We start from the raw sequence: 14257 nt of genomic DNA, 5'->3' as shown, positions 1-14257 counted from the left end.
CACCAGGCTGGGAGCTGCCAGCCCTTCTGGCAGTTATGCAATTAAACTATGCCACAAACTCTTCAGTTCAGGGGGAACTCCTCCTTGTCACCTTCCTCTTAACGTTTCTTACTGCACCCTGGAATCCTTTGGTCACATTCCAGAGTCCTTGTGTGAACAAACTGGTGCCATTTCAATGCCCTTTAATGAGTGTGAAAGAGGTCGAGGAACTGATTACTCCTTTCAAAGGGGATTTGCATGACTTGCATGCCATTCCTTTGCTGTTCTGTGATAGTTTCCAAAATCTGTTTAATCTTGTCAGTCGTATCTGGGTGCTATTTGAGGAGGGGCCTTCCAAAATGTCCATGAAATACTGGACAGGTTATTGAGTATTTTTAATTTATTGCACTTTGGCTGTGTTGGGTAGGGATCCTCTTACAGCTGAGTGCAGGCAGAGCTGTTTCACTAGAAATCCAGAGCTACAACCTGCTGTGTTTTGGTTCTAGAAGAGCTCTGCAGGCTTTCAATTCATCGCAGCGCAATACTGCTCTTCAGACAAATCCCACCCAAACCTTCTCTGCGGCCAGTGAACTCCTTTGTACAGCTGAGAGAGCACTGCAGCAGCAAATCTGGGTCACACACCCAACAAAGGACACACAACTCTAGATGACAAGTGCTCGTGTGTTCTCTGTTGCTGAAGAAGAGACTAAAATTAACTTCTGACTCTTACTCGAATTAAAAATTACCCAAGGGGAAAAGAACTAATTCTCAAGAAGACAACTGTTATGTCTTAAACCCACACAGTCTCAGCTGTGTATGCAGAAATGCAGAAATAAAAAGGTAGTAACCAAGTTTTTTGGGAGAAAGGGGATTTCTTTTTCCCTGAAGTATCTCAGAAAGGGAATACAACCAAGGTTATTGGAGACCACAGATGAGCATTCCATTGCTAACCTCTGTACAGTGCTGCAGCAGCATCTCTTTGCTCTGCCGTCTCCAAAATATTACAGTTTTTACCTGCGGAGTGCTGCCATATCCACATTTTGTCAAAATAAACCTTAACTCTCTGCGTTTTACAAGACCAGTGAGTGAACTGGCTGCCAGCACAATTTTGTGCAGGATCAGCATTTTCCAAAATCATATATAAAGAGTGATTATAGCAGACCAGAGAGTCTGAACATTGCTAAGTTGCTGCCTGATGCCAAATGCTGTGAAGGACACACAAATTTGTTAATATAGTTTAAGATTAAGGAAACAAATCATGTGCCCAGCTTCAGGAATACTCTCTATTTAAGGCATAATCTCTTATTTTGGAGCATTTGACTTGTAAATCCTTTGCAGCTCTGGGGATCACCTTCTCTAGCAGATCAGATGTAGTGATTTTTTTTTTTATATCTCTGAATGTTGAATAAAATGTTTTTCTAAGCGATAAGGACTATATGGAGGTGAAGGCAGAGCGCATTCTATAGCAATAAAACCTTATGTACAGTGTAAGAACAAAAAGCAACTAATAAAAGTGATTCTTACAAGTAGCTTTGCGCAAAGATAAATTCCTGTATCCTAGAAAACATTAAACAGCTCTGCTTGCACTGTCAATGCAGTAAATTAAAAATACTCAGTAACCTGTTCAGTATTTATTGGACATTATGGAAGCTGTGCATCTCTCAAACAGAAAGAATTTTTACTGACCAAAGTGAACTTTACCATGAGGTGGTGACGGCTGAAAAAGATCCAGCTGGGAGATTTTCAGCCTCCATTCCCTCCCCAATGGCTGCCCTGCAGTGCTGCTTCTCGGAATGGGAAGCAAGGTCTGTAACAAATGTTTTCCTGTTCCATAATCTCCTTTTCCATGGTGTCCTCTCTCTTCTGTTCAGCTCTCTCTTCTGGGGTTTTGCATAGCTGTCTGGTTTGTCTCAAACTTCTGTAATTGCTGTCCTTGGTGGAGCTGCTTTAACCACAATTTTGGTGCAGATAAGTCACTGAAACATGAATTACCCAGGCACTGTCTTTCTCCAAATAATGTCCCATAATTATGGCCTGTGGGCATCTGTATCCTCAGTCACAGTGATGAAAATATTAATAGGAAAAAATGGTGTTGGTAAACAAAAAGAGATGTGTGAAGTCCTTGGAGCCTGGACTTTCCAAACAAAATCTGCCTTGTTCTGGGGTACAGATTGGGGTCAGATGTAAAGACAGAAGGATAGTTGGAGAAGATGGTACCCGTGGTTTTGTTTCTGCTTTGAAGTGTTTAAAAGTGGGTTTGCTTACCCTCTTTGCCTTCCAACATTGGATGCCAGGGCTCTGTAGAAAAACCCAGACTAATTTAGAGAAGGTCATGCTCAGCTCGAAGGTCCCCTTTTCAGGTCTTTCTACTGACAGGTTTTACATTCAACTTGACATCATTCTTGACTGTGGGTAGCAGATAGGATTTGAATGCTGCAAGTGAGGAGTGTGAAAATTTCCAGGGATGTTCCAGGCACTGCTAGACAGAACTATATTGATTTAGGAGGAAATCCCAAGGAGGAAATAGTTCTTGTCAACTGATTACTACAAGTTATGGTTATGCTACTCTTGCAGATGTCTATAAATTAAACTGCCAACAGTTGGCATCTGCCACTGTCACAGTGCTGTAGGTCATCTTTCCCTGGGATTTGAGTGATGCCTGAGTGACTTAACCTGCCACACAAATAGTGAGGGAAGATTCAGGAGTCGGGAGGAAGGCAGAGCTTGGGAGGTGTGTATGGAGCCCCAGTGTGGAGAGGGACATAGCATGGGACAGATGTCATGATATCATGACCTGCACTGTTATGTGCTAAATGTTTTCACGTACTGCTGGGTCTTTTCATGCTGGAATTCCTTGAATTCTGTTTCCAGGTTGCTATTTTTCCTCCCTCAGTTCATGTGGAGGTATTATCTGCTAAAACAGGGAGGAGGTCATGTTGGTTTGAGGGGATATTTTCCTAGCTCATAACTTGCCAGCAATGCAGCATCTGAAGAGTTTAAATTGGAATTAGCTGACATTTTCCTACTCTCCCAGGAATTCAGGAGTCTTTGAAGAACAGCCCATCTATGTGGGCTGGAGGGATAATTGATTCTGTCTGGAAACCTCCATGCTGATCCCTAAAACCAGGATGGAAGGATTGACATTGTTTACTGTCAGCAGGGATTTTTTTTCCTGTCTTTTACTGAATAGTTTCAGCTCAGAGTAACTGAAGATGGATTGAGGCATAGACCTAATCAGGAAGATGTGAAAAGATTTATTTTTCTTTACTTTACAGAAAAGGCCACAGATGGCTCTTTGCAGAGTGAAGACTGGACACTTAACATGGAGATCTGTGACATTATCAACGAGACAGAAGAAGGGTATGTGCTATTTCAGCAGACTTGGAAAGGTCCCTGAACACAGTCTTCCTCCAGCTGTACTCAGCATGTGAGGAGGTGCAGTGAGGCTGGGGGGCAGATGCTCATGGTTTAAATGCAGTTTTCAGATCAGTTGCTTGGTTTTCTTGCTCCTTAGACCTCTCCTGCTCTCAGAAAATTCTGTATGATGCAGTACCTGTGGGACTCAGGACAAGAGGAAATAGCCTCAAGTTGTGCCAGGAGAGTAGCTTATTTAGATGATTTATTAGGAAAAAATTCTTCACTGAAAGAGTGGTCAGGCATTAGGTCAGGCTGTCCAGGAAAGTGGTGGAACCACCATTCCTGGAAGCATTCAAAAAACGTGTGGGCGTGGCATTTTGGGGCGTGGTGTAGTGGTGGGCTTAGTGCTGAGTTAATGGATGGACTCAATAATCTAAGAGGGCTTTTCCATCCCAAATGATTCTGCGATACTTTCTCTGGTCAGTCTCTGCTTGGGAGGGCTGGCATGAAAAACTCCTTCTTGGAGAGGGTACCAAGTTTGTTTTTCAGTAGGTGTATGCAGTGCCTTTAATTTCAGCTATTTGCATAGACAGCTTTTCTGACACACCTCCTTCAGCACCAGAAAGCTTTGCTGCTTGCAGTCTGCAGGAGAACTGATCACTGCTCTTATTCCCTGGGCTTTTCAGAGTGGCTCTCAGTCTTCCGTGCCTAATCAACAGCCTGGATTTTTGGCGACTTGGGGCATTCCTCCAGTCTTGACTTCTGTAATACCTTGTCTCCTCACATAATTCTCCATGACCCTGTTTTGGATGTAGTCAAATAATCTGAAGTTAACCCACATGCTTATGTCCAGCTGGAAATGGCAAAGGATTCATTTTCCCACAGTTTATGGGATCTGAAAAGCCTGTCTGAGCTGTCTGTTAAAATGGTGTGTTTCTCCTTCAGGCCCAAGGATGCCATTCGAGCGCTGAAGAAGAGGCTGAATGGAAACAAAAATTACAGAGAGGTCATGCTGGCGCTGACGGTGAGTGGGGGCAGGCTGGAATGCCTCAAAGGGCAGAACCCTTTTGTCATTTTCCTCTTCCTGGCACTCTCTTGAATGTACACACTATTTCCTTTAACAGCCACTGCTCTGCCCTTTTCTTCTCTCCAATTGCCTCCTCACTTCCTTGGGGAGAGCTGCTGGAAGCTTTGCATAGCGGTTTTCTGACTCAATTGATTTCTGCTTCTTTTCGTGGCTCTTATTCATCCCAAGTACTGACTGAGGAAAGTTAAAGTAGCTCAAATGGCTCTGCTACTCTTTGAGGTTTTCCTTTCTACTCTCATTTCCCTTTGTCCAACCATTCCCCCACTCCAAGGCAACAGCTGTGGGCATATCTGCAAGTGAGGATGATGAACTTGCTATCTTTTCAGCTTCATAAATAGCTGATGCACAATTTCCCTTGTGAATGAATCTCTCTAAGAGACAATACATTAATTTATGCTGATCTAATTTCACTCAATAAAGTGTAAATTATATTCTGTGCATTTAGGCAGCACTGCTAAGGTGTGGGATGATTTAGCAGTGACCTTTCCTGCTGATGGCTTTAGCTGGAGGTTTCCTGGGTAGTGCAGTCCTCCTGAGTGGGGTGCTGGGCTGGCTCTAGCAGTAACTAGATCAAGTTATCCTGCTGTGGGGAGGTGATCTGTATGATTCTTTCACAGAGCTCTTGTTGCATCTCCCTGACGAGGCGTAACCGTACTTTCTGTCTTCTTGCCATTTCCTATCCTGGATTGTCATTTTGACAGATTAACAAAGTCCAAACCATGAGATTATCCATTGTGCAGGAAAGAGCGAAATCCATCAGGAATGAGCCCGTGTCATCATGGCTGATGAAAGTAGCTGAAGGAGGAGAGTAATTACAGACTCCTCAGTACAGAGTCGCAGTGGTTATTAGGCATGGCTGTAAGGAGAAGTGATGTGTTGGATTTATCTCCATGCTAATCATGTTCTTCAGAGAGAAATCAACAGCTGTTCTTCCATGGCAGTTGAATGGCAAGTGGAAGGTGCCTCCAGCTAGGTTGCAGGGGGAAAATGTGTCAAAGTATAACCTGTCAGAGCATTCACTGGGGAGTGTTTTGAATGAGTGAAGATCATTCACCTGAATTCCCAACTCTAAAACATGGCTTATAGCTCGGAGCAACTGGGTCCAGCTGTGTTCCAGGCACGTAGAAAATGGTGGAGTGGCACAGCACGATAATATCTCACTGTGACAGGATGTCCTCTGTCTTACCTGCTCCTGATGTGCTGCTGTGTACTTAGCTGTTCGGCTGCACTGGCTGGAAAGTTCTGCTTTGAAGATGAAGAAACTTTCTATTTCTTTACCTTGAAAACAGGAAAGGTAGATCACAAAAATGCTCAGTATGTTAACAGTGGGTGAGGTACAGCTGAATGTGTGTAGAAAAGAAGTTTTTTGGAAAAATTGGGGAAGAAGAGAAGAAGTAAAAGTGTAATTTTCCCTCTATCTTCTTGACCTCCCATCAAAAGCTTTAAAATAAATTAAACAATCAGATGCTCTGTGTGTGATCAAGCTTTGCTCCAACAATGAATATTGGGGTTTTTTTGTGTGTATAGGTGTTGGAGACCTGTGTGAAGAACTGTGGCCATCGCTTTCATGTCTTGGTGGCAAATCGTGACTTCATCGATGGCGTTCTGGTGAAAATCATCTCACCCAAGAACAACCCCCCCACTATTGTACAGGATAAAGTCCTAGCACTGATTCAGGTACACAGCTTGTCTCTGCTTCCATATGTTGCTGCCTAAAATAAGGACTGTCTGCTGCAATGCTACGCATCAGTAAACATGCTGTCATCGTTAAAAATGTGGCAAGTTTTTTATATATAAACTCAAACAATATATCCAGATTGGTGGGAAAAAGCAGACATGCACACACACAGATATTTTATCCAGGGAGAACTGTCTGGATTCTAGTTAGAGAGGTGCCACTCTAAAATAGGAGGATTTAATAAAAGATAAATGGATGCTTTTGCAATTTAACAGTCGTATCTAGAAGCTGGAGGCTTGCCTTGGTGATAGGCTTGTCATCTGAGGCCAGGAGATTTCAGAGGATTGTGCTTTTGGTGTCAGCTGCAGAACACTTGCCTTTCTGTGTCTGTTTCCCTGACCGTAAAATGGAGCTGTTTCCCTCCATTAGAAAGCATTCTGCATTCCTTTCAAAGATGGTTATAGAAAAGTAAATGACCATATAGGAATTAAAATGGTTTTGGTGTCTTTTCTCTGGTTATTGTGCAGTAAAAGCACGCTGTCAAGATCCTTGCCTGCAGTGGGAAGTTCAGACATGGGCTTGTCTGCCACTTCTCCTTCTGTGCAGCACAACAATAAACAGCCGTGTTAATTCCACAAACCATTAGCCACACATGAGGAAACATTGGTGCCTGCCTGGAGGAAATCTGACAATTATAGGAAGCTTTATCACTAAGCTTCCACAGGCTACTGCGTACACCAGAGACTAAAAGACACTGCGTATTTAAAATGATATAAACCTGCTGCAGTGTTCCTTGTGGGGAGGTATTTACAAATGCGCAGCATCGTTTGCCAGATATACTTCTGATTTTTATGGCAAAGCACGCACTTGGATTTCTGCTGCTTTATTTGTTATTTGGATACAGGGATAGGGCATGCTTAGAGCATGACAATGTAAATAAGTGATTTTCAAGCAGGAAATAGGTAGGGTTGGTGGAGTTAGTGGGCATTGTGTTAAGGTCTGTGGGGTCTCTTTATTTCTGGGATCTGATTTTATGGTGTTTTAAAAAAAATAGAGCAAAATTAATGAAATTATTAAAGGCAATTCTTGTGCAGCTGGCTGAGCCCTCAGGTTTCTACCTGGTTTGGTGGGAGAGTGGATGCATGCAGTGACCAGGAGATGAGGTTAAAAACTGTCCCATAAAGAGAAACTGGATGTGTTTCCATGTTGTTGTAGAGAATGCTGGTTTTGCTGGGCCCTGGGTTTAAATGGATTCCCAGTCGTGAATGCAGCTAAGATGGAAGTGTTTGTAACGTAATCAGAAAGCCACAGTCATTGCCCCAGTGAATTAAACAGCTTTATCTGAGGAGACTTAGTACAGTAGAGCTAAAAGCCTCACTCTGGGTTCTAAATGCCTTTTGATATAAAAAGCCTGAAAATTACGAAGGTTGCCTGTGGGTGGATTCTGTTAGTGTCTGTTTAGCTGGGAAGTTTGTTTTCCAGATTGCCTGGCAAGTTTGGAAGAGTGATTGCAGTCGCTCATCCCAGGTGCCCTATGGACACACGCCCCCAAAATACCTCGTATGTGGTAACAGCTTCACTCAGCTCAGGCTGTGCTCTGTGGAGTTCCCTGGGGCTGGAGTTAACCCTGGCCCAGAGGGCTGATCTCAGCTCTGTCCCACCAACACTGCACTTATCCTTTTCTGTATCCCTCTTAGAATTTAATATCAGGGAATTAATAAGAATGGAAATGAGAGGATTAATAGTCCAGACTTGGAAGCATGGAAGGGAGCTGTACATACAGCATATGTCTTCAGCCACACAGCTGTGGTATTCGTGGGCCTTTGCATAACAAGGGTAGATAAAGCTGCCATCCAGTTTCTTATCTAGAGGCTTGACTTGTTTTGAGATGTTGAACATCTTGTGTCTCACTTTCTCAACCTATTTCCCAGTGTACATGAATTAGCATATAATACATAGTGCTTATCCTTCCTTCTTTACCTTGCTGGGAGGCCTTGGAAATATTCCTTGTGGCTGTGCCCCTGGTAAGAGCTCGCCTATCACCCAGTGTTCAAACACTGGGATGGTCCCCGATCTAGGGGCTGTATTTACAATGGAATTTAAGTGACCTGTTTGGACACACTGAGGATCCAAGTGGGATTTATCCTGAAGCATCTACATTTGATAGTCTGGCCCAAAGTCTTAGAAGCTCTGAATTCAGTCTCCCCCCTGTCCTACATGTATTTGGACCATGGGCAGGTCTCCTAAGCTCTAGTGTAGCTCCTTATCCATAAAGCAGAGCTAATATTGCAGTTGCCTGGTTGGATTTTAAGCTGTCTAGGACAGGGATTGTCTTACAATGTGTGTAGACAGCACTTAGAACAATAGTGCCTGTCCTGCTTGTGACCTCTGAGACACACTAATGTAGATAATGCTCCCAGCTCAGGTGAAGAAGAATACAAATGGAAGTGTCTCCTTTCTCCAGGGAAGAGAGTTGCAGAAGAGAGAATATTTTGAAAAGGTGGAGTGCAGATGAAATGAGATCATTTTGCAAAATCCACAGGAAGCCAATGAAAGAGGGAATGCGTTAGTACATCCTCCTGGACAAACAAGCCTCATTAAAAACTGGGGGCAGCAATGCAGCATACTTTTGTCTCTAAGTTTCTTTTGAGTGACGATTATTAAATAGAACATCCCTCGCCTCACACTTTTCCCTTTTGCTTGCAAATAGAGTTGAAGTGGTGAACATCGTTATGTAGAAGCATCATTCAGATGGCTTCCAATGTGAACAGAAAAGGCAGTGAAATGGCAAAGGTGGAGTTACTTGTGCAGTCAAAATCTCCATCAGAATTGGGGATGTTTTGGAAGGTCAGTTCCAAGGAAACAATGGCTGTGTGCTGTCAGAGCTGTTTCCTCTGGCTCAAGCAGGGCTGTTTGGACTTGCACTGCATCAGAACAGTTGATGCAGTTAATTTACTCTTAACAAAGCTGAGAAGCAAACCCAGGATTGTCTGCTTGTACCTGATAATGGATTGTCTCCCAGGCACAGATGGTAGGAAATGCTCTTTCTTAGAACTGAACAGAATACGAATGCAAGTTAAAAATTAATATTATTTCTTATCTTACTTTGCTAACTTTGATTTCTGTCCTCTCAAATATAAAAAATGGTTCAAAGAGCTTTTAAAGGAAAAATAGTCAAAGAGCTAGTGTAAAAATGATGACTAAATGAATTAAGTTCAGAGCCCACACACGTGTCTCGCAGTCGTTCTGGATCCAGCACACTGATACTCTGCTCCACACATGTGGGGGTTTGTGGAATGCTTCATTTTTTAACTGAGTCATAATATTTCAGTTTTTCCTTTCTCTAATTTTTTAATATTTGGCTAATTTCCAGCACAAGCAAAAGGGGGTTGAGGCTTTCAGCATACTGTGCTCCCAGCAGCTTCGTGAGTGCAGGAGGCTGGCTAGCCAAGAGAAGCACTTAGTACTCCCTCTGAAGGAAAAGCTCAAATGTGAATTGAAGTCTTTTTAGACACCAGAGAATTCATGCAGGAGAGATACTATGAATGTTCTGGCTGTGGGAATTTCTCTTTTAAACTCGTCCTTTGTGCCACACTGGGGTGTCTGAGTGTTGGATATGCTCTGTCAGAACCCAGGCGTCGTTAGTTCTGCTGCTCAGGGGACTGTCTCTTTCATAAGAACAGAACCTCAGAAAGGACCTTTTTTTAAATTCAAGTTTGGTCCAAATAAATCACTGAAGACAACTTGATGGCTCTGTTTTTCCTTTGGCAACAAATGAGGATGTTTCACAAAGTGAATGGAGATTACTTAAGATTGTTGTGCAGCTTTGTGAATTTTGGTTAGATCTGTTGAATCTTTCACACAGCCCATTTCTGGTGGGTCATTTGCTCTGCAATATGCCAGAAAAGATCAGCATCAATCATTGCTGAGGAGAGGAGATGGGAAGAGACTTTCATGTATGTTCACGGATTTTGATGATGTCAGGGGCTACTCACAGCTACTGTGCACTGGGTTCCTGTCTATTTTATATCTGAATAAAATGTAAGACAGGTGACTGTCTTAATATTTGCAGGACCTTTTAGACCAGGTCTGATGATTCCAGCTTTCCTTTAAAGCTGGAATCCATGAAAGCTTTTACAGTCAGTATCTGGGGTCAGGGTGTGGCTGGAGCTTAATTTGGAAGGTTTATGGATAATCCCTCGTGTTTTCCAGGCTTGGGCTGATGCCTTCCGAAGTAGCCCTGATTTAACTGGAGTAGTGCATATTTATGAAGAACTCAAGAGAAAAGGCATCGAGTTCCCCATGGCAGATCTTGATGCTCTGTCTCCAATACACACACCACAGAGGGTAAGCTGCAGGTTTGCAGTTCCGGGGGTGTTTTCCCAGGATGTCCAAATAGTTGGATAACTACTTGTCTTTCCCCTCCCATTTCTCTGAATTTGGCTCATTTTCTCACTCCTGGAAGGACATTTTAATAGTGAAAGGGCATGTAAGAAAGGCATAGTACAGCCTGATAAGCTGTCTCCTCCCTTGAGTCAATCATCAAGCTGAGACGAAGAAAAGAGTTTGTAACAGTTAATCTTGTACCACAAAACCACCAAACAAATGCAACTCCTTTGTTCTAAGAGAGCCCAGCAGGATTTATGATTGAGATTTACTTCTTTTACTCAAGTGTGGTTGTTTCTGTTGGTAATAACCCTGAGCCAAGGTCTGCCTGTCTATTAGAGGTGTACAGAGTCTGAATCTCTCTCTGATCCCACAGTAATGTGAGAACTTTACGCTTCTGGAAAGTTAGGTCTGGAAAGTTGACAGAACTGCTGCTTGGAAGTAACTAAATGATCACAGGTGTTCTGATTATTCACTCTGAAAACTGAGGTTAATGAATCTTTGAAGCGGCAAATGCAAGTGATCAAGGACTGAGAGATTACAATTCTTGTGTCAAGGTTAATTAAATTCAGTATCTATGTATCACATCATTTTTTGGTAAGCCTGCAACTTAATTCCTAGTTTAAAATCATTTATAATTATTTCTCTTTGGCTCTTGTTTTTATTTTGCTTCTCACTTTTCCTGTAAATGGACTTAAATTCTTGTGGGTTGGGTCAAAAGATACGGGCATGGAAGATTTTTGGAGCTGCCAGTCTGTTCTAGTAGCTGCACTGACCTTTCCCACAAGGTGCAATTATGTTCTATATTTGAGCCTGTTTGGCCTGAGGTTGCTGACAAAGCAAGTGCTGTCCCAATTCAGCTTTTGAACTCCTGTCTTTCTGATGTGGCAGAGTGTTCCTGAAGTTGATCCTGCAGCAAATATGCACAATTCCCAGTCTCAGCAAAGGATGAGCATCGGTTCTTACTCTTCATCCTCTCCAACGGCGTATTCTGCTCCTCAGGCCCCAGCCTTGAATGTGACTGGTCCCATCACTGCTAATTCTGAACAGGTATTGGCATGTTGATTTTTTCAAGTGAGACTCTTTCAGCAAATCAAATTAGAAATTAACTTGCAGAGGAACTTTCATTTTAGTTTTTTGGACTTTGTCTCCTAGGTCTGGCTCTACTTAGTAACCTTTCTTCCTGTTATATGGTAAGATCTGGTCTTTAGATGTGTCTCTACGGCCTGGTAATGGCAGCACAATTTGCTGGTCCAGCCCACTCAGCAGTATTTTGCCAGTTATTCCCATTAGCCCCTCTCCTTTCAAGGCACAGAATGTCTTGCAGATGTAGGAAGTAAAGCCCTTGCAAATGCCCTAATATAGGATTTTCTTTTCTCCCTGTAAAAAATGGTAACTTCAGAGCCAAAGATTCTACTTAAAATATGTACATCTTTCCCCACACTGGAGTGAGGCACTACAGCCAAGGTCTGACTTTAGGTGCTGTTTGCAATTGCTTCTCTTCCATACAGACACAGCACATCTGGGTTTGTGATGATAATTCTTTCCTTTTTCTGTTCCTTTTCTCCTTGGTAAACTTTGTATCTTTTTTGGTTTTTTCTTGCTAGAATGTCTGGAGCCTGAGATATCAAGTCAGACAGAACCAGAGATATCTCAAAGTCAGTTCTTGAAAATGAACTGCTTAAACCAACAGATTACACAGTGTTTTGCTGTCTTGTTACCCCAATTTAGATTGCCCGGCTGCGCAGTGAGCTGGATATTGTTCGTGGGAATACAAAAGTGATGTCTGAAATGCTGACAGAAATGGTACCTGGACAAGAGGATTCCTCAGACCTTGAGTTACTCCAGGTAAGTTTCCTAGAAAATATGATTCTGATCCTTTCTGTGCTTGTGTTTCTCTGGGGGGGTGTGTTTTGTTGTAGCTCACTTCACAGCCCATGCTTGGATTCATAATGGATGTGGGCTGTGCTTGACCCTTGTGCCATCACTTGATTTTCTCCATTCGTTAAAGCTTCCAGTGACAAGAATTTCCTGACTTCCCTTGAAATTTGTTCCAGTGCTTTCCTCTTTGTGTAGCTAGAAATTTTTCCCAATGTTGCATATCAAGTCTCCTTTACCACGAATCAGCCACAGGTTCTGTAAGCCCTGAGCATTTCTGCTTCTTTTACACTCCCCATCACCACTTGTACAGTGTCAAAACATTCCCAGTCACCGTGCAGGAAAAAAAAAAACAAAGAAACCAACATTCCATATTTCCAGCTGGACTAAATAATGCCAAGGGTCTGTGGATCCTCTGCCACTTGAAATGAACTGTCTTTCCAGAAGATGTGTTCTCCTGAAGGTGTAGTGTCTTAAAGCAGGTGCTCAGGTGAAGTTCTGTGGTCTCCAGAGAGCTAGACTGGGAAATCAGAAAGGGATTTCTTTGCTGGAAAATCTCAATCCAGTGCAGCACTGTGCATCTCAAGAGGGAGAACAGTATGAATTGAGCTCATGTCTCAGGCTTCACACCTGTTTCCCAAGGCCAGTGGTCGTGGGGTGGCCTGTTGGCTGAAGAAAGTCACACAGTCCCACAGATGAGGAGCATTGCAATCTGACATTCCAGCTGCTGCCCTTAATGTGGTATTTGCCTTTCCATAGCTTCAGAAATAGCCTTCTGTTTTGATCCTCAAGTGGGGAGGATGGGCTCCCACAGCAATCCCTTTGGAGGAAGGCAGGGAATTGCTCTCTGTGATACATCAGAGTTTGAAATCCATCCAAAAACTGGTCTCTCCCATGCAGTGGCATTGTGTGTTTGTCTTGGAGCCATCATGGCAGCTGATGAGAGGCTTTGCAATAAAGAGCCTTTCAGTTACTGCCCGTTTGGGTCGAACTGCTCAAAACAAAAGCAGCTTCCAGGAAACTATGACAGGCCGAAATCGAACAGTTTGCTTACACTGAGAAATAACCATCAGCATCTTGACAGCGTAACCTCAGAGCACAGCTTTAAGGTGAAAGAACTTGATCATAAAACGGAGTGACAGCAACGATTCTTTATTCCAGCTGGTTCCCTTCTGTGACTGATGCAGCCTAAATCTGAATCACAGAGCTGGGGAGAACCCGTTTTTGATCACAAAGGATGGTTAGTCTTTTGAGACTGTGACTTTTGAGGGCTGTGAGCTGGGTGCAGCATGCAAGGACTCCTTGCTTTGAGGTTTATATAGCCCTCCTCCTTAAATAGTTCCTGACATTTTCTCCAACAATCAAATGTAAACAGCCTGCTAGAGAGCCAGCTCTGAGCAGAATAGATAGGTACTGTCAGCCCTCTCGGAAAGGCAGCAAACAAACCTCTGAAATGTCACAATCTGCTTCGAAAGTGATGGGATCAAAACTGACATTGGAGAACACATTCCTCAAGCTGTTAAGGCAGCTGGATTGCACTAGGTGAAATTTATCCAGAGCTTAGGATGTCAGACCATGCAAGGAAAACAAACACATTTTTGCTTTCATGCTGAAGGTTGTGTACCAACAAGTCATCCTTGTTTAGTGCTGAATTTTTGCTGTGAAGTGGAGCTGGGAGGAGTGGAAGATGACAGAGGGACATGCTTTAGCTGGAATGTCAGTGCTTATTGAAGTAAAACTGTGGGCCTGATCAGAGGCGCCCTGCCATATGTCACGTTTCTTCTTGCAGTTCTCCTCAGCAGACCAGTTTGACTTTTGGTCTTGAGGCCTTTCAGGACTACAGAATTCTGCTAAGTAATTGGTGATGGAAGAGATGTCTTGGAAACATGAGA

At 43.1% G+C, this 14257-nt stretch overlaps 1 protein-coding gene across 4 annotated transcripts in view; it reads left to right on the top strand.

Moving 5' to 3' along the window:
- The window catches only part of TOM1L2 (target of myb1 like 2 membrane trafficking protein), a 57239-nt gene that overhangs the window by 15788 nt on the left and 27194 nt on the right, over positions 1-14257 (top strand). For all 4 annotated transcript variants that reach the window (XM_010392322.4, XM_019281651.3, XM_010392320.4 and 1 more), the window contains 6 exons: positions 3255-3339; positions 4282-4360; positions 5951-6100; positions 10314-10448; positions 11379-11537; positions 12219-12335. In XM_010392322.4, coding sequence (XP_010390624.1) covers positions 3255-3339; positions 4282-4360; positions 5951-6100; positions 10314-10448; positions 11379-11537; positions 12219-12335 — 725 coding nt within the window. The remainder of the gene's footprint in view (positions 1-3254; positions 3340-4281; positions 4361-5950; positions 6101-10313; positions 10449-11378; positions 11538-12218; positions 12336-14257) is intronic.

Source organism: Corvus cornix, chromosome 14, assembly GCF_000738735.6.
Source record: "Corvus cornix cornix isolate S_Up_H32 chromosome 14, ASM73873v5, whole genome shotgun sequence".
Classification (NCBI taxonomy): Eukaryota; Metazoa; Chordata; class Aves; order Passeriformes; family Corvidae; genus Corvus; species Corvus cornix.
This window is presented reverse-complemented; position numbering and strand designations above follow the sequence as displayed.